Here is a 24,227-nt window from a genome sequence, read left to right as displayed (position 1 = left end):
TTTTCCTCTTAGCATTTTCTTTTTAAGCACAGTTTCTTATTTCTGCAGAGTCATCACATACATAAGTCTAAATGGCTCCGTGATATTCCGCGAAGTTGATGAAATAAACATTTGCCTGCTGTTATATTGTTAGGTTGCTTCTAGGTTTTTGCAACAAATGGCATTGGATGCAGAACTTTGTGCTCCTTTCCCACTGTTCACTTGTGATGAATCCCAGGGGATTCATTATTCTGGGCTGGAGGGTGTGGATGTGTGTCCGTGGTTCTTACAGTGTGCTACCACATGTTCCTCCACCCCTCTTGAGGCCTGGGACCAGTTTCCAGGTACCTATTTCTCTGTTACCCCCAGTACTGGGATGGACAACAAGTATACCTATCTACCCCACATGTGCATGTGCACACAAACACACACAGACATGTATGTGTGAATTTTGGCTGAGTGGGTGTGTCTGCCATATTACTGAGCAAAGGAGGAAACATATTGGAAACAGAGCCTGTGTAACAATGTCCTGGTAGCAAGTGGAAGTGAGGAGGTCAGCCTGTAGGGGGGCTGTTGTAGCAGCAGCAGCCCAGAGGAGCTGTGACGAAGGAGTGGTCACCATAGACATGAGGGGAAGCCAAAAACTCTGACGTGACCAAATCAACTGGTCTTGATGTAGGGTCAATTACAGCCTACAGACAGGGTTGAAGTTGCCTCCAGGATTGTCAGTGCAGGGTATTTGGGGTGAGTGGATCTCAGGAAGGTTACAGAGTTGGTGCACTTGATTTTAGGACATCATGTTTAAGATGTTGGTGGCTGTCCACCTGGAGCTGTTCAGGAGCTGCCCTCTATGCACGCATGAAGATGAGGGGCAGGAGCGGACTGGGGTTCAGCCTGACCCACACATGGACAGGAGGGAAACTTGGACAGGCCTCAGGGCCTGAATTACCCATCCATCATCTCCTGCTCTGTCTCTTGGATTTCTCGCTGCTGGGTCAACTAAGACATTTCAGCTAGTGTATCTTCTCCTTTAAGGACAAATAGATGCTGTTCTGGCTGCCTGCGAAGCTAGGTTGCAGATTTTTAAAGTATTTCACATGAGCAGAATCTGATAATTGTTTGACATCACTTATAGCAGAAGACAATTATGTAGCAAGGAGAAGATATGTGTTTGCCTTAGTAGGACTGCATGATTTTCTTTCATATTTCTCTTTACTGTTTTAGTTTCCTCCCTGGGTGTGTTTTGTTCCCTGTCTCCTCCATTATACAGCTCTAAGTAAGGGAAAGTGGACAAAGGAAACAGGGTCGGTGACCCCAGCATCCACTCACTGTGAGGATAGGCACCAGGTACTCAGCCCCTGTGCCTTCCCCTTCCTCAGCTCTGAGATGGAGGGCACGGCTCTGAGTTTGAAAGATTCTTCCAGCTTCCAGAGTCCATGAAACTCAGAGTATCTGGTTAAATATCCTGAGTTGGATTGTTCTTCTACATGCAAATCTTTTAAAAATAGCTGGTGTGTTCATGAAAGGTTCCCAAAGCACTCAGAGCACTGCTCCAGTCTCACCCCACTTTTCCTTACGAGGCATCTGGGAGCCTGGGAAGCAATATTCTGCTTAAGGGACCCCACAGAATGTGGTTCAGAGTGTGCCTCCCAGGTCAGCCAGAACAGGTTGGGTCCAAGCCTGGTGACCCTAGGCAAGTCACTTTACCTCAGAGCCTTAGTTTCCTCATCTGTAAAAGAAGATGTTGGTGGACCATACCAAAGGCTATTACCATGAGGCACTGCAGGAAATGTAGGTAAAGCTTGAAGCCCAGCATGTGGCATTCAGTCAGCACTCCTCCACTGGTCGCCATTTGCATTATTCTCATGCTCTTCATTTTGTAGCCAAAAATTCAAGGCCCAGAGTGGCTAAATGCCTTATATCCCCTGGGCCAGCGAATCTAACACAATTGCTCTAGATTGATCCTCTAGGTAGAAGAAATACTCAGTTGCTTCAAAGGCACAGAAGGGAATTATTGACCTGGCACCGCTTACCGTGAGTTTATTATAACAGGAGCTTCATTGAATATTTGAAAACCTTTAAATTGGTGAAACTTGACTCAGTTGCATTAGATTACATTTGGTAAATTCCCTTGACTGAACTCCTGTGAAGAGGTGGTGTTGAGGAGGGCTTTGTCAAGGGTGGAACAAGGGCTGAAACCCAGTCCCAGGGCCCAGAATCTGTAGGCCAGTGGGGGAAACAAGATCTAAACAGGGCAGAGTAAGGTGGGAGCCAGGGCCAATAAGTACGGCCAGCCTGGGCTTAGACTGCCTTCCAGTGAGTGTTCAAGCCAAGGTGTCAGTGTAGCTAAAGCTGAGAGAGGGAGGGAGACAGGATAGGTATGCTTGTGGGGATGTAGAGACCACTGAGTGGAAGGGTGGCAAGAGTCTGGGATACATTGGAACAGATTCTTTTGGCTGTTGTATTCAGTGTAGGCTGTGAGGGACCAAAGTGGAAGCAGGAGACCTGCTGGGAGGCTCTGGAAGAATCCACAGGGAAGATGATGGTGTGTCTGGCCTGGGTGGCAGTAGTGGGGGTGGTGAGAAGGGATGAGATCCTGGCTGTATTCTAAGACTATTGCTTGTCAGGATGTGCTGACCTACTGGAGGTGGGTCTAAGAGACATAGGAGTCAAGGATGACTTCCAGGTTTCTGTCCTGAGCAACTGGAAGAATGGCAGTGTCCTAGGTGAGGTGGGGAGGACTGCAGGAAGGATGAGGTCACAGGTTGGGGGTGCCATTGGGAGCTCAGACTTGGTCAGTTAGGTTTGGGTTGTCCATCAGACATCCCATGGAGAACTCGTGCCCGCAGCTGGACAGGCGAATTGTGTTCAGAGAGGTCTGAGGAGAGAAGAGAGACTCTTGTTCCCAGGTGCCTGCAGCCCTGCGGTAGCAGTGCCAAGGTAGCCGGCTCCCTGGGCCCCGCCTGTTGCCTTCCTCTAGGACGGTGGACAGGTGTCTGCAGGTGGTCAGAAACAGGTGCACCAGGCTCACCGGGCGCCACAGGGGAATCAGAGGGTGACCAGGTCTCAGAGGTGACCCCGATTTCTTGGAATCACCGTCAGGCCCTGGGCCATCCTCATTTCCCATGTGCCCTTAGCTCTCAAGGGCACCTTTCCCTTTGAAATAAAGCAACGCCAATCCTGCTGCTACAGGAGGCGGCACCTTCGGCCGGATTTTCTCATTAAAATGTGACGTTTAATTGAGGAGCCCGCCGGACACCTGAGTCCGACCTGGATGCCCTCGGGGTCACACGGGGTACCTGGCGGGCGGGCCGGGCCCCCGCTCCAGGGAGAAGAGACCGGGAGGCCGCAGCTAGAGCTCCGCTCGACTCCTGTGGCGCCGACGGGGTTAACGGGCTCGTGCACCGGGCGGCGGGCGGGCAGCAGTGGTGCATTGTGGTAACGCAGCGCCGGGACCGAGAGCACTCGCCACCTCCGCCGGGAGGCCCGCCAAGCTGTGCGCGCGTCTGTGGGGGCCCTCGGGCCGGCGCCATGTAGCGCCCGGCTACTCGGAGGCTGCCCCGCCACGGGGATGAAGGGACGCGGCTGCTGGGAGTCGGCCTCCGTGCGCTCCTTCTGCAGCTCCGGCTGCCTGAATAAATTTAAGAAGGGTTAGTGCTGCCCGGCTTCCGCCTAAAGGCTCGGATCCCTGCGCACGCCCGCCCGCCTGGCGCCGGGCGGGCTCCATGATCAGTCCACTCGAGCCTCTGATGTCACTCCCTCGCTGCGTGGGGAGCACGGAGAGCCTCGGGAAACCCCTGTCCCGGTACCTAGCCAGCGTGCGCTCCGGACTCGCTTCAAGCGCGGAGCATTTTGGAGAGAGGGCTGTGGCTCTAGACACGTCCGACTGATTAACAGCTGCAAAAGAAACAAAGTATAATACAGAGCTTTCTGGAAATAAGGAAGAGGCGGTCCCTGTGTAGCCCTCCCCCCGCGTAGTTCCCCAGAGTAGGCTTGGGGCCCGCGTGCCCCTGGAGCGCTGGTAGAATTGCTGCTTTGCCCCCAAGGGCCTCGTCCTGGGGTCCTGGGGCTAACAGTGGTGTCAGCTGTGCTCAGTGCATGACCCAACCAACTTCTCTTTGCCCTTTGAGCAAGCTGTGACAGATCAGGAGAGTCCGTGTAAGTGGCCACCTGGGTTTAAGCTAGGACCAGCTTTGAGGATGCCGCCCGCAGGCAATGTGGTCTTGTGGTCTTGAACGACAGCCCAGGGGTGTGCAGGCGTGCTAGCCAGGGAGCCCTTTGTCAGCGTTGCGGGGGCGGGGGGGGGGGGGTGGGGGAACCTTAGCTGTTGTTAAGGTTAAAGCCTTGCAAACTGGTGAAGCTCCTGCTTGCGGTTCCTGATGCGTGAAACTTGCATTTTTGGAGATTTTGCACGAGTGAAACTTGCTGTATTTACCGTATTGTTTGTTATAATTTCAAACTCTAAGAAAAAATAGGGTTCTTTGACTCTCTAGATCTAGAAGACACAGAGGCAGTTAAATTCACTTAACATGAATTTGTTAGAAAGAGCTCCTTTTAGAAATTAACTCCCTCTGATCTGTAATGAGCCTTGTAATTAATTTTGCTGACTGGTCACACTAATAGCTTTATAAAGCCCTGGTTTAGGGCAGACATCCTTGAAGTTGTAGACTCCAAGCCTCAGCCCTGGAGTCAGGTTTAATCATGCAGAGTCTCCTGAAAACACCATCTGAAGTCATGGAGTGTTTGTAATTACAAACATTTGAAATTTATTTTACTGGGAGCTGATGCTGTGGCTCCATCTTGAGAATCCTTTACAGAAACTTCCAAGTGAATTTTGTCTAAAGTATGTCTTCTGGTTTTAGATTGGTTTTGATTTCCAACTTTTATTTTGGATATAGTGTCATTTCTAATGCAGTTATGTTCTTAATGAAAAGTTTAAATGATGTTCCTGTTATCACTTTGGATGAATTTATTCTGAGGGTGAATTTTGGAGTTAATTTTTTAAAAAAGAAGAGAATATACAGTTAGGTATTAAGCTGTTTTTCTTCTATTGTCCTGCTGATGATTTTCTTGGTCACCATTCTCTTGAACATTTGGCTGCTGACAGGGAGCATTGGGCTTCATATCCACTTGCTTTCTGCTTGGTTGTGAGGATGCTCATCTTTGTCTGAAAGCTAAAAAGCAGCTGTACCTCAGGACTGATGACAGTAACTTCTTTTGTTTTGTGCGCGCGCGCGCGCGCACACACACACACACACACACACACACACACACACACACACACGGCATGAGTGGGGGAGGGGCAGAGGGAGAGAGAGAGAATTCCAAGCAGGCTCCGCACTGTCAGCGCAGAGCCTGATGCAGGGCTTGAACTCAAAAACTGTGAGATCATGACCTGAACTGAAATCAGGAGTTGGATGCTTAACCAACTGAGCCATCCACATGCCCCAAGAGTAACCTCTTTGACTGCTAGACCCCTCCAGGCCAGACCTTCCTTCTTACCTCTCTTGTGTCCCACTCTCCACAGTAGGTCTGAGGATGAGGAGCTGTGGAAGTTGTCGTTGGGTGGGCATGGTGCTTAGAACAGGACCTGGAAGGGAGCTTGCTCGGCTGTGGGAGGAGCCCCAGGAGCCAGCACAGTGGGTCAAGAGCAGCCAGGATTCAGCCTCAATGTCAGATGCCCTGGGGGCAGACTGCAGAGTGTGTTCCTCTGGTGCCATGTGAGTAAACATTCTGTAAGACCAAACAGAACATTTCTGTGGGCAGGATAATGCTTGCAAACCTGGCCAGCTAGAAAGAGCGGAATGAGAAGCGCAGAGATGGACCCTGCAGGGGGCCTGGTTAGCGGTCAGCTCTGGGAGGTGGGAGCCTCTTGGCCCCTCAAGTGTGGGTGTAACAGGCACAGGTGGGGCCCTCATCCCCAGCTTGCAAATGAGGTGAGACTGGCCTTCTCCTTTCAGAGACATTGAAGGGTATTGCAATGAGAGGCCATTCTAGACACATCTACCCTCAGAGAAGGGTCCCGGTGAAATTGTGCAGGTTGAAGAGAGAGCTGGGCTAGCAGCCTGCCCTAGGCACTAGGGGCTGAGATCCAGGTAGTGATCATTTAGGTGGCAGGGTGGCATCTGGACCTGTAGAGGTTCATCACATGGGCTATTACTCTGCGTGGGGGTGGGTTCCCACCGTGGATCCAGGGTGTCAGGGGGCCTGAGTACTTCTCCTGACTCTGCTGCTGGGCTGTGTGACCATGGGCAAGTCCCTGTCCCTCTGTGGAGGGGGGATGCTCCCGCCTCTGTAAATGACAGAGAGGAGTGGGTTGAGAAGGCCTAGTGTCTGTCCTGCCCTCAGACCTGGGCTTGTGAAAAGGAGCCCTGGGGGTCTGTTGACGGGAGGCTGCTCCTCAGTGGGCAATGGGCTATTCAAACCACACCTCCAGTGCTTGCCTGACCTTCAGCTAGCTTCTTGACCTTTCTGATCTGCAATTTTCTTGTCTAAAAGATGGCATTAAACCTACTTACCTGGCAAGATTGCTAGGAAATTGAAATAAGATAATATATATCCACACCTACTAATTAGTCAATCAATCAATCTGTGTGTCCCTGTGTTTCAAACAGAGCCAGGAACCACAGATGAGGAAATGCCCATTCAGGGTCTCTCGTAAGCTCTGAATTCAGCCATTGGCCGTTCACTTATTTGCTTGTGTGTGCACATGTGGACAGTTGTATATAGAACTTCTGCATCTTTTTGGAATGTAAAGTTCTCTTTTTTAAAAAACCTTATTTATTTTGAGAGAGAGAGAAGTGGAGGAGCGGAGAGAGAAGGAGAGAGAGAATCCTAAGCAAACTCCCCACCAGCAGTGAACTCTGAGAACAGTGAGATCATGACCTGAGCTGAAACCAAGAGTTGGATGCTTAACTGAAGTTCTGAAAGAGCAGAAAATAGGGACCCCTTGCCCTGGCCATGAAGACTCACCAGAGGTCAGAGCCAGGTGACCTTGGCCTGTCTGCAGCTCTGCTGAGGTTGCCACTTTCCCATTTGTGGCCTCAAAGAGCCCCTGTGTACCCATGAGCCAGCCTCCATCTTCTGAGCCCAGCTCTGATTGGCAGCACTTGCACGGTGGAGAGAGGCTGAACTGAGCTTGGCGAAGACTGGGTGATGTGTCACGGAAACAGGAGGGGATCGGGGCAATGGTAGCAACATGAGCCATCATCAAGGGCAAGTTTATGGGGTCAGGCAGGTCAGGTGTCTTTGCACAGGCTCCCAACAGAGTCAGTGGCAAGCATGCTCCAGCTTCTAGAGTGTAGGTATGATATAGTGCCAGGTACTTGACTGTTCTGAGGGCCTGTTGTTTTGATGAGGGTTGTTTGTTTGTTTGTTTTTGCATCTTTGAGGCCTAGAACAGGTACCATTCTCAGAGACTGCTTCCCATGGAACATCAGCTGAGAATTGCTGTTGGGTATGGTGTCCTTCAAAAAGTCATAGGTGGGGTTCTTTTGTGTTCATTTTGGGGCTTGCCAACTGATCTTGTGTTTCCCTGCATTGTGCTCCCAGGTGTCTGCTGAGGTCCTTGGGAAGAAGGACTGAGGCACAAAGTGAAAGACTAGCTCTCTGTGCTAATCATTTTCTGTGTGTGTACTGAATGGCCCCCTAGTGCAGTGCCTGGAGATTAGCAATTCTGACCTCACTGGGCCTGGCCTCACAGCCCACCCAGTCCAGCCTCACTCTGCTCTGCCCACTCAGCCGAATGCCTTTGCTCATCCCTCACATGTTAATCAGATTCTTCCTTGGGGTCCCTGTGCCCATCCTAGTTCTTCCTGAAGCTTCCCCAAACCCCTCAAAGGTTACCTCTCCCCTCAGGCCTCTCCTGGGCCTGCCTCCTGTAGCGGACCTGGGTTGTTTGACTACAAGCCATGTCTCCCTCAGAGGCTGTAAGCTCCCAAAGGTGGAGCCTGGGTTCCGCCTGTGTCTGTGATGTGCCCCCTACTCCTGGTACTTGGCCCTTTGCAAATTGCTATTCCATAACCAACCCACCAGCATGGAAGTGAATGGAGGGAAGGGCCATCTGAGGCTGAGTGGTCAGGAGCATTCTTGGCTGGTGTCTTCCCCTTGAAGCTGGGGTTCTCAGCCTCCTGTTTTCCCTCTGGGAAACAGGTTTCTCCTGGTTCACTGGAACTCTCCTAACTCAAGATTGAAGGAATAGAGGCTCCTGGGTGTCTCACTTGGTTAGGCATCCAACTCAATTTCAGCACAGGTCATGATCCCAGCGTTGTGGTTTGAGCCTCATTATCAGGCTCCGTGCTGAACATGGAACCTGTTTAAGATTCTCTCTCTCTTTTCTCTCTCTCCCTCTGCCGCTGTCTCCTGCTCACACACACACACACACACACACACACACACACACACACACAAACACTCTCTAAAAGAAAATACAAATACATTTAAATATTGGAGCAAGGGGTGGAATCTGTCCTGCTTTGCCTCTTCTCATCCTACCATGGTAAGTGCCTCCCCTGGAACAACCAGGGAAGCTCAGAGGTATGAGGAAGTGGGGCTCTTAGGTAAATGTGGGAGATCATAAGGAACTTTCTGGAGGAGGTGGTGCCCAGATGGGTGTTGGAGGATGAGGATGAGTGGGCAGGTAGGGGGTGAGGATAGGCAGGTGCTCAGTTAGGCTTGAGCGAGCTGTCAGGGCCCTTGACAGGCAAGAGGCGGAGCAGAGCCTCACTGGTGGGTTGGATCCAAAAGGACAGGTAGGCAGGAAAGGATGTGAGCTCTGCTGGCTCTGCAGGTGGTGTATGGCTTGTACAAAGGAGGCTTTAGAGTAGCATTGACCCCATTTATGTCCACCCTGGGAAGGACATCTGACCTCACGAGTGGTCACCATTACTTGGTGTGATGCATGGAAGGAGGACATTCTCTCACAAGCATGTTGCCTGGTGGGAGCCTCTGTCTGCCTACCTGTAGCTGCTCATCCTTATTACTATTACTTTGTGGAGCTTGAAATGAAAGGGAATGTGAAGCCCTTGGCACACATAAGGGGGCTTAATCAGTAGTGGCAAATATGATGATTATTGTATCATTGTACTGTATCATTCTGTGGATGGGGAAACTGAAGCTAAAAGACTTTCCCAAGATCACAGGCTTAAGTGGGACCCAGAGCCTGCATGCTCTGCCAGCATTTATCGTGTGTCAGTAGAATGGATGGTCAAGGGGCAGGGGAAGGCCAGCAAGGGAACGGTATAGACCAAGAATCTGCTGGACTCTGAACAAGCCTGGCCTAGCTAGAGGCCACATTGGTGAGGCCTGGGCCTCAATTTCTGGGGCAGAACATGGGAAGTGCTAAGTGTGGTGATTTGGGGGGGATTCCTTATTGAAAACGCTAAATGCCAGGGGGACGTTTTAAATGGTTCAATGCTTTTGGGTCAGAGTGAAGAGCATTAAATGGTAAGAGAAGACAGTAGAATTTTTCTTTTCTATTTTAGCAGGAAATCTGGTTAGTCATTCACTCTATGCTAAGAACTGTCCCAGTAGCTGTATGGAACACACAGCATCCACAGCCAGGTGACAGGAATCTAGCCCAAAGGGGCTGGGCATGCTGGAGCCCTGCCCACATCCTTCTGAGCCACCACATGGGTTCCTCTCCTGCTACCCCTTTGCCCCTGGGAAGGAATGGATGATGAGCATGGCCCTGGCTGGCCAAATTCAGAACTCAGGAGTTCATGCCTTGTGGAGAAGATTTGAGCCTATTCACACAGCATGAAGCTCTCAGGAGTCCACGAGCTCTGCTAGGGGGCAGTGATGCGACAGGTAGGTAGGCAGGGAGCCCAGCATGGAGGGCCCACTCTGGGCAGGCAGCTAAGTAGGGTGGGTGGGTTGGATGGGCTGCATGCAGGGGCATCGCAGGTAGAGAGAACGACATGTTGGGGATACTGAGGAGGGCTGCACGTGGGAGAGCATGTGGGTATCACCATGTGTAAGGGGGAGGCCATCAGGTAGGGAGAACAGAGAGCTAATGGCGGGGGGGGGAGTGGAGAAAGGTGGGCAGAGTGGGCTTCCCCCAGTGCTCTGGACTGGCTGTGCAGAATTCCCTGTCTGCAAATAGGCTTCCTGTGTAAACTCTGAGCCCCTAGGTGGCAAGTGGACCCTGTGCTGGATTTGAGGGCTGAGAGGGAAAAGAGGGTCATGAACAGAAGTGGCCTCTACTTGGAGGACAGTAGAGAATAGAAGCTGCTTGTGCATTCATGGCTGTGCCCTTGAGCAGCAGCATGCCAGTGAGGAGGGTACTGGCAGCATGGAGGTGACAAGACTGTAATGGGCCCTGGGCTGCCCCAGCCAGGGTTCTGTTGCCATTGGTGGCTGCAAGGAGCCTGGAGAGTGTGATGTGTTCTCTGGGGAGCTGGTTCACTGATTGTTCACAGGCTGGTGTGCAGGGCTGCAGTGAGCCCACTTGGTGCCCATCTTTAGAAAAGGGCACCCCTCCTTCAAGATCTTTTACCTCCACTTAACCTGAAACTGTTGTAGTATACTAATTTTGTTAGAGCAGTGCTCTTTTTTTCTTCATTTGCTGTTGTAATAAAAACAAATATACAGTGTCTGTTGTGAAAGGTGCCCCCTATGGTTGTGCAGTGGGCAACCAGCTCAACCGTAAGCAATAGCCCTGTTAATATCAACACTTCCTAAGAGCAATGTTTGGCCCCAAGGATTACACAACGACCTCTGTTGTCTCTAGGCAAAGAGAGAGAGGGCTGTCCAGGTGCCATGCCAAGAGAGATGACTGCAGGGAGCCTGGCATAGGCCAAAGTGGGAGAAGGACTCAGAGATGCCATGTGAAGCTATGTGCAGAGGCCTCAGGGAAGCCGGCAAAATAGAGAGGCCTCCAAGCCACGGAAGAAAGAGGCAGCCTGAGTCAGTCTTCATGGGGACTGAGAGGTTTGCAGTAGGTACTTATTCCTCTGACATCATGAGTGAGTGTCCTACAGCGTGCAGTACTGCCCTCTGCAGAAACAAGTCGTTCCCTGGCTGCCTGGTTTTCCTGTAAAGTGCCAGTTAGCACAGACCAGCAGCAGCATCTGATCAAATAGATCAAATAGATGAACAATGTGAATAAAGATGAGGTTATGGGGTTCAGGCTGCCAGAGATAAATTTCCTTTTATGTCCTGTTTTCCTCTGACGTGTGTGTTGAATAATGATACCTGACACACATCTTCAGAAATAGTAGCTACTCAGGCTGGATGGTGTGGTGAGGTCAAAGGAGGCCACGGACTCAAGGAAGGGGGATCCCCACGTGGGCAGCGCTCTGTGTCCTGGCCTGGTGGGCCCAGTGTCCTTGTGGCTATCGGTGGGAGCTGGTTCATGGACAGATGTTTTCCCTGAGAGGCTAGAACTGACAGCCAGCAAAGCCCCCTGGGTCCCACCCTCTGCCTGCATCAGAAGCAGCGCAGTTTGTTTGGAGGGGCCCCTAGAGCATGACTCTTGGCTCATTAACCATTTAGAAGCTGCTTTTCTGTGTGATGAAATCCCCTCCCCATACCCACTCTTCACCTCCCCCAACAGACACACACACAGACTTTATTCTTAGCCAAACTGGGGTTCATCTGGGCCAATCTTCTGCATCCTGCACATTCATTATTTTTAAGGGTTGTTTACCATTAAAGCAACAATTCCAGATGTTCAAGATCCTGGTGTTTCCATAACTCACATCGCTGTTTTTAGGTCTCTATTTTTAGTCAGTGTTTTTCCTTTATGCAAACATCCTTTTTACATCATTGAGATACCAAAAAAAAAAAAAATACCATTTTCACATGGCTTGTACATCATAAGCACTTTCCCACGTTATCACAGGCTTAAGAAGTATCTGTTGAATGGCTGTGGAACATCTTTTCCTTCTGTTAGACATTTCGTTTCTTCCCATATTGTCACCAGAGCCAAACTGCTGCCTGAGCATCTTTGGCACATAAGATTTTTCTTTGGTGTCTCTTTCCAGACAAATTCCCAAGAGTACTGTTGCTTAGTCAAAGAGAGTGATTGCTTCCCTCTGGCAACTCCATGGCCCTGGGCCCAAAGTGTTCTGGTCCATCACACTCTCGGGGCTGGGTGTGGACATCTTGTCCTCTCCCCCTGCCCTGCACTAGCCTTCCATCATTCTGCGAGTATTTTTTAGCCAGGCATAAGATTGTGCCTTATTAGTGTTTTAACTTGCATTTAACTAAGCAGAAAGGATGAATTTCCTCCTACCTGCGAATTTCATTATTATTTGTGGTTACCCTTCCATGGCTCATCAGCTACATCTTTTCCTGCCCTGTGTGGAAACCCAAAGGGTAGCATTATGAGTGTTGTTGGTTTACGTCAGACATGGCTCGAACCCAAGCCAGACAGGACTGCCTGGGACCCTGGCACTGCTCCACTTTGCTTGGTGGGTGAGGTTCTGAGAAATGGTCCTTGGAACTGTTATCCCCTAGCAGGATCCTCTGCCTAACTTGTGAGGCCCCTTGTTTGAAAATTATTAAGAGTTTCAAGAGGGAGGGGCATCTGGGTGGCACAGTCAGTTAAGCGTCCGACTTGGGCTCAGGTCATGATCTCCTGGTTTGTGGGTTCGAGCCCTGCGTAGGGCTCTGTGCTGACAGCTCAGAGCCTGGAGCCTGCTTTGGATTCTGTGTCTCTCTCTGCCCCTCCCCCACTCATGCTCTGTCTCTCTCTCTCTCTTTCAAAAATAAATAAACATTAAAAAAAAAAAGTTTCAAGAGGGAGGCAGCTGAACATTAAACCAAGCATGAGAACCTTCTGACTTTGGGCCCTGTGTGACTGTGCAGGTCACATGCCTGTGGTGGCCCCCGTTCGTCCACTCCTTGGAGTCATCTAATTGGCAGTGGAGAGAGTTTGGAAGTGGTTTGCCTGACTGTGCCGAATCCACCCTTCAGCTTTCCTAAGGCCTAGTTGAGATGCAGAGATTCCAGATCCAGATATGGATGGGCTTCTGACATGAGGCCCTGCTCCTGCTGCTCTTGACTGACATTGGCTGTTTACCCTCCCAGGTCTCCCCCACCCTGGACTTTTTCTCAGTGGCCATTTCTGTGCCCACTTACACCTCACCCTGACCCCTAGTGGCTCTTTCTGATAGAGAGCTGTCCCTCCTGCTCATCTTCACCTACCTTTGCCAAGCAGAACAAGAAGTACCTCACTGCCCTGAATATTTAATAACATCCTGTGCTGTTTTTCCTGTGTGCACTTTCACCTTTGCCTTTCCCACTTCCGTCTTGCCTTCCCCCTCCTGAGCCTCTTCTTGCCAGCCCAGGGCTAGGAGGAGTTGTTGCTTCTGTAGAGACAAGTTGCTAATCCAAGTGGCTGCAGATAGCTGCTGATAATCAGTAGCTAGTTGCACTTGCTCTTAATTGGAAATGCCAAGCTGTCTCCCTGATCCCAGTCCCCATGTTCCCCCTGCAAACAGCAGGGGTTCTGGGGGTGGAGGTGGGGAATGTTAACTTCAGAGGGGGCTCCAAAACATGGTGGCATTCTGAATGGAACAAATGGATTTCCAAAGAAGGAGAGTATGTGAACCCTGGTGTGTGTTCTCAGTAGTGGCATTCTGCAGGGGACCTGGAGGACAGTTCCTAGAATGTGCCTCCTGCATTCTCCCCATGAATTACATAGAGTTTGGAGCTTTCTTAAATGGTCCTTGACTTGATTTAGCTCTTACTGTCATGAGAAATGTGTCCTTACAGTCGTGGATTTTGTTCGTTTGTTTGTTTTCCATGTTTTATATTTTTCAAAGTTTGAATCAGGAAGGTATCGATATGAATTACACATTAAGTTGAGAAGGGTTCAGTTACCCATACGAAGGAAAATCATGTAGCCACAGAATCCATGACTGTCACAGTTAGAGGGATCTTGTAGGTGATTCACCTAGCGCTAATGGTACAGACAAGGAAACTGAGGCCTGGAAACACACAATTGGCACAGTTGGGAATCCACGGAGCCAGCCATCCACTGCTAGATGAGATCAGTGGACGCAGTCCCAAATCATTGCCATTTGGCTATTTAAATGATTTTTGACATTTTTTCCAGATTACAAAGATAATTCATGCTCAGTGTAGAAAATTTAGTAAAGAAAAAGCACTTAGAAGAAAAGAAAAAGCACCTGTAATTCTACTGCACAGAGATAATCACAAATAATTTTAATTTTGTTAAACCCTAACGTGGGAAGATGCATTTGAGTTTGACATGTGTTTTGAAGCTTAAAATATTGGTAAATTTTTAGAGAAGTACTTGACTGAAAAGGAAAAATACCATGGGATGGTACTGAATGTAGAAAAGTATACACTAGGCTCATCATGAGAGGACACATTCAAGAGAGAGATAGATGATGTGCATTTAACGAATGTCACCTGCAAAGCATAGAATAATTCTGTGAATGAATTTAGCCCAAGAATTAGCTAGGATATTACCACTTACCTGCGTATATCCATTTACCTCTTACCCTATCCCCTGTACCTTCCTTCTTCTTCCTGCAGTGAACCACTATCCTAAATTTTGTATTTATCACGTGATTGGTTTTTTAAAAAATATAGTCTTATTTCTAACATCATTTTGTTTGGAAGGTATACTGTTTATTTTTTTATTTTAGCTCAAATAAAAATCAGACTCTATGCATCTTTTAGGACTTGTTTTTTTCTCTTTCACCATTATGCTTTTAAGATTAATCTACATTGTTGGGTGTGGCTATTGTTCATTTCCACAGCTTCTAATATTCTTTTGTGTGACTATATCACAATTCATGTACCCTTTCTCTGTTGATGGACATGAGATATGTTTCTGATACTTGGCAGTAATGAGCTTTGCTGCTATGAACATTACTGTACACATCTCCAAGTACAAAAGTTTGCCAAGGGGTTACCTAGGTAAGCCATTTCCAGTCATGGGATATACAAAGGATGAGTTTTGAAAAATAATACCAGATTGTTTTTCAGAATGGTTGTACTGATTTACTTTCTCATTGGGTAAATATGGGTGAGTTCCCTTTGATTGCCATTCTCTTTAACACTTGGTTTTGTGACATGTATTCTTGCAAATCTGATGGCCCTTAAATGGTATTTCTGTATAATCTTAATTGGCATTTCCTTCATATCAGAATAGTGTAAGCATTTTATTGGTGAGTATATATATCTTATGTGAAATGCACTTTTCTGTTGGTAGTTCGTCTTTTTTTATGTTTCTGTAGGAGCTCTTTATATAATCTTGATACCTACCATTTGTCAGTGATAAGCTTTTAGTTTGTTTTTTTTTAATTTGTTAAAAAAATTTTTTTAATGTTTATCCATTCATTTTGATATAGAGAGCATGTGTGAACAGGGGAGGAGCAGAGAGACAAAAAGAGAGAAAAATCCCAAGCAGGCTCCATGCTATAGGAACAGAGCCCAGTGTGGGGCTTAATCCCATGAACCATGAAATCATGACCTGAGCTGAGGCCAAGAGTCGGGCACTCAACCTACTGAGTCACCAAGGCACCCTTAGTTTGTATTTTTGTATCATTTTATTTATGATGTCTTCTGATAAACATACTTATTTTTTTAATTTTATTTTAATTTTTATTTATTTATTTTGAGAGAGACAGAAACAGTGTGAGCAGGGGAGGGGTAGAGAGAGAGAGGGAGAGAAAGAATCCCAAGCAGGCTCTGTACTGACTGCACAAAGCCTGGTGCAGGGCTCTCAAACTCGCGAAACCATGAGATCGTGACCTGAGCTGAAACCAAAAGTCTGATGCTTAACTGACTAAGCCACCCAGGCGCCCCTTAACACACTAATGTTTAAATAGCTTCATTGGAATATTCATATACCACAAACTCACTAATATAAAGTGTATAATTCAGTGTTTTTTATTGTATTCACAGGGTGTACAACCATAATCTAAATTATATTTTTGTCCCTCCTAAAGGAAACCATAGCAGTCATTCCACATCCCTCCTCTACCAACCCCAAGCAACCACTGACCTACTTTTTGTCTCTATAGGTTTGCCTATTCTAGATATTTCATATAAATGTCATATATTTTTATGCCTGGTTTCTTTCATTTAGCATAATGTTTTCAAGGTTTATCCATGTCATAGCATGTATCAGTACTTCTCTCCTTTTTGTCACCATATAATGACTCATTGTGTGGTTATACAACATTTCATTTTATCTATTCATCAGTTGATAGGCATTTGTACTATTTCTCCTTTTTGGCCATTATGAGTAATGCTGCTGTGAACATTGGTGTATAAGTTTCCGTGTGGTTGTGTGCCTTCATTTCTCTTGGGTAGATGCCCACAAGTGGGATTGCTGGGTCATACCATCGTATTGCTGAGTTATACAGTTTAACTTTTTAAAGGTACTGCCAAACTGTTTTTCGCCGCGACTGTACCATTTCACATTACCACGACTGTACCATTTCACATTACCACGGGCAGCAGTGTATTAGGGTTGCAATTTCTCCATTTCTTTGCCAACACTTGTTATTTTATGATTATTATTATTATTGCCATCCTAGTGGGTGTGAAATGCTATCTCATTGTGGCTTTGATTTTCATTTTCCTAATGACTAAGAATGTTGGGCATTTTTTCATGTACTTGTTGGTCATTCATATATCTTCTTTGGAGAAATGTCTGTTCTAACCTTTGTCCATGTTTTATTTGAGTTACTTTTTTTTAATGTTTATTTACTTATTTTGAGTGCAAGAGCATGGGGAGAGGGGCAGAAGTAGAGAGAGAGAATCCCAAGCAGGCTCCTCACTGTCAGCTCATAGCCCAATGTGGGGCTTGATCCCATGAACCATGAGATCATAATCTGAGCTGAAATCAAGACTCAGATACTTAACTGACTGAGCCACCCGGGCACTACTGTTTGAGTTTTATTATATGAGTTCTTTATATTTTCTGGATGTCTTTTATCAGCTGTATCATTTGCAGATGTTTCCTCTCATGTCTTCTCACTCTCTTGATGGTATCATTTGTAGCACAAAAGTTTTAATTTTGTTAGTGTCTGATTGATCTATTTTTTTTTCTTTTGTCATGTGTGCTTTTGGTGTCATATCTAGGTATCCACTGGCCTAATCCAAACTCATGAAGATTAACTTCTGTGTTTCTTCAAAGTATTTTATACTTTTAGCCCTTAACATTTAGGGGGATGATCCATTTTGAGTTAGTTTTTGTCTGTGGTGTGAGGTAGGGGTCCAACTTCATTCTTTTGTGTGTTTTCTAGCATTTTTTAAAAAGATTACTTTTTCTGTACTTAATTGTCTTAGCGTCCTTATTGAAAATCAATTGGCTATAGGGGCACCTGTGTGGCTCAGTAGGTTGAGCTTCTGACTTTGGCTCAGGTCATGATCTCCCAGTTAGTGAGTTTGAGCCCCGCATCAGGCTCTGTGCTGACAGCTCGGAGCCTGGAGCCTGCTTCAGATTCTGTGTCTCCCTCTCTCTCTGCCCCTCTCCTACTCACATTCTGTCAATCTCTCTTTTAAAAATAAATAAACATTAAAAAAATGTTTTTTAAAGAAAATCAATTGGCCATAAACATAAGGATTTATTTCTAGATTCTCAGTTCTGTCCCATTGATCTATATGTATATCCTCATGCCATTACCACACTGTCAAGAGACACTCTTAATTTTAATTTAGTTGAATTTATCAGTCTAATGATATATTCAGTCTTAGGTTTCTACCTAAAGATAACATATTTTTCTATATTTTCTCCTTATAAGTTTTAAAGTTTCACAGTGAAGTCCTTAATACATCCAGAATTGATTTCTGGATAAGATGTGAAATGTGTAGTTACTTTCATTTTTCCCCATGTGACCAATTACTTGGCCTGGTACTGTTTATTGAACAGTTCTTTTTCCCCCCACTGATCTGCTCGATTACCTCTGGCAACTATCAAAGTTCCACATATGCTTGGATCTCTTTGGGACTCTTCTCTCACTTCATAGGACTGCTTTTCCCTTTTACTAGTACCATGCTGTCTTAAGCACTTTATAATACATTTTGATATCTTGTAGATCAAGTCCTGTAGCATATCAGGGTGATTTTATATTTATTCCCATTTTACATATGAGAAAACTGAGTCTAGAGAGGTTACATCCTGACAGAGCCAGGCTTGTTTGGACTCAGGCAGTTAGGATCACAGCTCACTCTCTTAGCCTCTGAACTCTGCATCGCTGAACAACAATCACATACAAATCACAGTTGCTCTACCAGTTGAAAGTTTAAGACTTTCCCCCTTTCTGCTTCTTTGCCTGGCAAAGGGAAAGTAAGTAAAATTTAAATGTAACAAGATCTGGTTCATTTGAGGTTTAATCATCTCCTGCTTTCCTTCTTGAGATATTTCAGGGAAAGTTTTCCAAAGATATTTACCACCAGTTTGATATTTTGGAGCAGTTTTCTAGGCAGAGATGCAGTTGTGGTCAAGAGAAGAGCTGCCTTAGAGCAGGTAAGATTCAGCAGGACAGATGACCTGGGGTTAGCAGACAGAGTGGGCAGTTGGGACAGGAAAGAACCAGACACCCCAAGAAGTGGGTTGATGTTGGCTGGAGAATGAGGCTTGGGGACTTAGTGATCCTTAGGGACTGCTGCTCGTGTCCCCAGCACCCCACATGGTAGCTGGCACACAACAGTCAACACATGTTAAGTGAGTAATGTGATTAAGGAACCAATTCAACAGATTAAAGATGCTAAATTGAATTACTGTGTTCCCAAGCTGTCATCAGGCAGTATTTTTGAGTGGTGCAGTGTGCTGGGGATCAAGAGACAGAGTTTTCACCCCAGTCCCAATGTATATAGTTTGTCTTTAGCTCCAGAGGACCTTGGCTTCCTTATCTGTTTCATGTTGGGGGTGGGGGGTAGGGATGTGGTTTTGTGCTCCTGCAGTGATGCAAAAGCAAGGAAACTACCAAAACCTCTCTTGTAGGGGAGTTCCTCCCACACCTCTGTTTGAAGGAGGTGGGCCATGCCACCCAGCTGTGTGCTGGTTTATAGGCGTAGCTTGTGGCCAGACTTTGCGCGCCAGCTGCTCACTCACGTTGCTGTCAGCCAGAGGCTGAGGTTGTGATGTGGTTCTTCGCAGACTCAGGTTGGGAGTGAAGCTCAAGGAATGACGGAAGCAATCTGATCAATGGGGTCACTGGAGCTAACCTTGGTGCCGACACTGTCCTGGTTCCTTCCTCTGTAGTCCTTATCAGCTGATGGACATTTTGGTTGTTTTCACTTTTTGGACATTATGACTAACACTACTGTACAATAAACATTCATGTGCAAGTTTTCATGTAGACACGTTTTCGTTTATACCTAAGATAGGATTGCTGAATTGTGTAATAACTACCAAAAAACTGTTTTCTAAAGCAGCTATACTATTTTATATTCCCATTAGGATGAAAGTTCCAGTTTTTCTGCATCCTTATCAATGCTTATTATTTTCTTCTTTTGATGACTGACACCGAGCATTTTTTTCATGTACTTATTGGCTATCTGTATATCTTCTTTGGAGATATGGCTGTTCAGATCCATTTATTTATTTATTTACTTGTTTTTTTATTTATTATTTTCAAATCCCATTTTTTAATTAGATTGTCTTTCACTGATTGATATTTGAATGTTAAACCAAGTTTGCATTTCTGGGATAAACTTCAGTTAATCAAGATGAATTACCCTTTTTTTAAAAGTGTATTTCTTTATTTTGAGAGAGAGTGAGGTAGGGGCAGAGAGAGAAGGAAAGAGAGAATCCCAAGCAGGCTCTGCACTGTCAGTGCAAAGGCTCAAATTCACAAACCATGAGATCGTGACCTGAACGAAATCAAGAGTCCGATGCTTAACCAACTGAGCCACCCAAGCATCCCATGATGTATTACCCTTTTTATATATTGCTAGATTATATTTGTTTAATACTTTTTTGAGGACCTTTGTGTCTTTGTTCATGAGGAATATTGGCCTATAGGGTTTTTCAGTGTTTGCTTTGTAACGTCCTTGCCTGGTTTTGGTATCAGGTAATTCTGGCCTTATAAAATGAATCGGTTGATACTCCCTCCTCTTTAATTTTCTGAGACTCTATATAGAATTGATATCATTTCTTCTTTAAGTGTTTGGTAGAACTTATCAGCAGATCCTTCTGAGCCCTGAGTTTCCTTAAAGATGTTTAACTATAAAATCAATTTTTTTAATAGACTGCTCGTGTGTTTGTTTGTTTTTTTAACTGAGTAACTTGCTGTATTTTTGTATTTCAAGGATTTATTTCATCTAAGTTGTTGAATCTGTGGGCACAGACTCATTCACAGTACTTCCTTATTATCTTTTAAAGTCTGTAGTGATGTTCCCTCTTTCATTGCTGATATTAGTAATAGGTTATACTTTTTTTATTCTTCCTCAATCTGGCTAGAAGTATATAGATTTTATTGATATTTTCAAAGAATCAGATTTTGGTTTCATTGGTCTTATCTACTGTTTTTCTTATGTGCTCTTTAAAAATGTGTGTATTATAGATACCCTTTTAAAAAGTAAACTGAATCATACTATACTGTTCTGCCCCTTGATCTTTTTCATTGACTATGTCTTCAATGTTTTTTCACATCACACAGAAGCTCATGGATTCTCTTACATCTGTACAATATGCTTTTATATGCATGTATCATAGTTTAATAACCAATCCATTCTGAAAGGCATCTAAGATGTTTATAGACTCATTACTACTGCAAACAATGCTGAAATGTACATTTATTATACATCAGTCTTTGGCCACATATCTGCACGTGTAACTGCATATCTGTATGATATATTACTACAACTGGATCAGTAGGTGATTATTCTCTTTTTTCTTTTTAAATCAACTTTATTGATGTATTAAGTACAATCAAATGAACTGATTTTAACCATTCTGCAAGTTTTAAAAAATGTATACAACTGTATAGCCACCACTCCAAATAAGATATAGAACATTTTGGGGGCACTTGGGTGGCTCATTTGGTTGAGCGTCTGACTCTTGATCTCAACTCAGGTCTTAATCTCAGGGTCATGAGGTCAAGCCCTGCAGTGGGCTTTGTGCTGGCATGGAGCCTACTCAAAAAAGAAAAAAAAAAGATACAGAACATTTTTATCATCCCCAAAAGTTTCCTCTTGTCCTTTTGCAGCCAGTGCCTTTCATACCTAGCCCCATACAAACACTGATCTCTTTTTATTTGTTCTAGAATTTTATATAATGGAATCGAATAATAGTATGTGTGGTTTCTTTCATTCAGCATGATGTTTTCAGGGTTCATTCTTGTGTGAATACATAATTTGTTCCTTTTTATTGCTGAGTGGTTTTTCATAGTGTGAATATACTACAATTACCCGTATTCACTTGTTAATGGACATTTGGGTTGTTTTCACTTTGGGGCTGCTATGAGCCAGAAAGCTGCTATGAGCATTTAAAATGCATGTATTTTGTGGACATAAATTTTTATTTCTCTTGGGTATACCTACAAGAAGAATTGTGGGTCATATTGTATGTTTATCTTTATAAGTAACTGTCTATTTTCCCAAATGCTTATACCACATTACATCAACCAGCAATGTATGTGAGTTACCCTACATCATGCCAATACTTGCTATTGTTGGTCTTTTTAAAATTCACCCACTCTAGTGAGCATTTAGTGGTTTCTCGTTGTAGTTTTTTTTAAGAGGGAGGGTATGAGTGGGGGAAGGGAGCAGAGAGAGAGAGAGAGAGAGAGAGAGAGAGAATCTTAAGCAGGCTCCATGCTCACTGTGGAGCCCAACGCAGGGCTCTATCCCACACTCTGGGATCATGACCTGAGCCAAAAGCAAGAGTCAGATGATCAACTGACTGAGCCACCCAGGCACCCTCATTATAGTTTTAATTTATTTTTCATGAATTACTAATGATGTTGAGCATCTTTTCACATACTTATTAGTCATTTGTATATATTTTTTCATAAAGTGCCTTTTCGAATATTTTACCAATCTGTCGGCGGTGGGGGGGGTGGGGGCTGTTTGCTTTATTATTAAGTTTCAAGAGTTCTTTATATATTCTGAATACAAGTTCTTTTTTAGGAATATGTACTTAGAAAAAGTTCTTCTAATCTCTGGGTTTACCTTTTCATTTTTAATGATATCTTTCTGGGAGCACAGGGTTTTAATTTTGACTAGATCTGTCAGTTCTTTTATGATTAATGCTTTTCATGTTCTAAGAATTTTTTGACTCCTCAAGATAGTCTTGTTTCCTTCTATACGTTTTGTAGTTTTAGCTTTTACGTTTAGGTGTAAGATCCACTTTCAGTTAATTTTGTGTATGGTGTGAGGTAGTTTGTTTTTTTTTTTTTTTCTCCATGTGAATGTCCAGTTATTCAAGCACCATTTTTTTTTAATAAAGCATTTCTCTCATTGACTGACCTTGACACTTTACTTGAAAATCAGTTGATCACACATTTATAAGTCTGTTTCTGAACTCTATTGTGTTCCATTATAAATCTATACTGGTGCCAATACTACACTGTCTTGATGACTATAGCTGTAGAGTAATTCATGATATCGTGTAGTGTCAGTCCTCTAGGCTTGCTCTTTTCCCAAATGGTTTTGGCTATTTCTTGTTCTTTCTTGTGTTTCTCTATAAATTTTAGAATTGGCATGTCAGTTCCTACAAAAAAGTCTGCTGGGATGTTGATTGGGATTGTATTCAATCTATAGATCAATTTGTGGAGAACTGATTGAAGTTTCTAATTCATGAATATGATATTTATTTTTCTTTAATTTCTCTAAGCTATGTGTTTTCTTGCACATATTTTGTTAAATTTACCTGGTTTTGATGCTCTTATAAATAGTATTTTTTTAACTTTATTTTAGAGAGAAAGCAAGCGCACGAGACTGGGGGAGAGGGGAGAGGGAGAGAGAACAAGTCCAGCGTGGAACCCATTGTGGGGCTTGATCCCATGACCCTGAGATCATGAGCTGAGCCAAAATCAAGAGTCAGACTCTCAACCAACTGAACGATGCAGGCACCCCTATAAATAGTATTTTTAAATTTTTATTTTCCAGCTGTTTGTTGCTAGTGTTATAGAAATACAGCTGTTGTATGTAACCTTTTATTCTGCTATCCTGTGCTAAATTCACCTGTTAGTTCTAGTGGCTTTTCTTAGGTTCCTCAGGATTTCCTGTATATGTAATCATGTTGTCTGTACCTAAAAGGCTTTTTACCTCTTCCTTTCTAACTTATATGCATTTGATTTTTTTTTTTTTTAATTTCCTTATTGCACTGGCTAGGGCCTCCAGTGTAATATTGAATAGAAGTAGTCAGAGCAGATTTGCCTTGTTCCTGTTCTTAGGGGAAAAAGTTCAACTTTTCATCATTAAGTATGAAGACAACTGTAGGATTTTTATAGATGTCTTATGTAATGGTGAGAAGGTCCCCTTTTTTTTGCTGAGTTTTTGTCTTAAATGGGCATTGAGTTTTGTCAGATACTTTAAAAAATTTTTTTATTACATTTATTTATTTTTGATAGAGACAGAGCACAAGTGAGGGAGGGGCAGAGAGAGAAGAAGACACAGAATCCGAAGCAGGCTCCAGGCTCCGAGCTGTCAGCACAGAGCCCGACACAGGGCTCGAACTCACAAACTGCGAGATCATGACCTGAGCCAAAGTCAGACTGAGCCACCCAGGTGTCCCTTGTCAGATACTTTTTAAATATTTATTGAGTTGATTCTGTTGATTCTTTATACTGTTTTCTTTATACTGTTAATATGAATTGTATTAATTTCAAATGTTAAACCTTGCATTCCTAAGATAAACCCCACTTGTTCATGATGTTTTATCCTTTTTAGCCGAATTTTATCAGCTAATATTTTGTCAAGGAATTTTGCTTCTATATTCATGAGGGATCTTGGGCTATAGTTTTCTTTTCTTATAATGTCTTTGTCTACTTTTGGTATGTATATTACTGGTACCTCATAAGATGAGGTAATAGTGCCTCGTAAGATCATTGAGAGAATCAATGAGAATTATTTCTCCCTCTTCTATTTTTTGACAAAGTTTGTATACTAATTGTACTATTTCTTCCCTAAATATTTGGTAGAATTCACTAGTGCAGCCATTTGTACCTGCGTTTTCTTTAAGGGAAAGGTTTTCATTTTTGAATTCAGTTTCTTCCTAAAGGGCTTTTTTTTTTTTCCTCTTGTGTCATTTCTGGTAATTTGTTCTTTCAAGAAATATTCCATTTCATCAAAGGTGTCAAACTTATTGG

At 44.6% G+C, this 24,227-nt stretch overlaps 1 protein-coding gene across 8 annotated transcripts in view; it reads left to right on the top strand.

The window, feature by feature from the left end:
* Nucleotides 1–24,227, top strand: part of OSBP2 (oxysterol binding protein 2) — a 191,020-nt gene that overhangs the window by 115,739 nt on the left and 51,054 nt on the right. The window contains exon 1 of one of the 8 annotated variants that reach the window (XM_053206345.1): nt 3,514–3,629. The exons of 6 other annotated variants lie outside the window; for them this stretch is intronic. In XM_053206345.1, coding sequence (XP_053062320.1) covers nt 3,551–3,629 — 79 coding nt within the window. In that variant the 5' untranslated portion in view covers nt 3,514–3,550. Of the gene's footprint in view, nt 1–3,513; nt 3,630–3,981; nt 4,138–24,227 lie in introns of those variants that run through there. One more of the 8 variants, XM_053206350.1, reaches the window with a different exon arrangement.

The sequence above is a fragment of the Acinonyx jubatus genome, chromosome D3, assembly GCF_027475565.1.
Source record: "Acinonyx jubatus isolate Ajub_Pintada_27869175 chromosome D3, VMU_Ajub_asm_v1.0, whole genome shotgun sequence".
NCBI lineage: Eukaryota > Metazoa > Chordata > Mammalia > Carnivora > Felidae > Acinonyx > Acinonyx jubatus.
The sequence above is the reverse complement of the archived record's forward strand: the minus strand, read 5'-3'. Positions and strand labels throughout refer to the sequence as shown.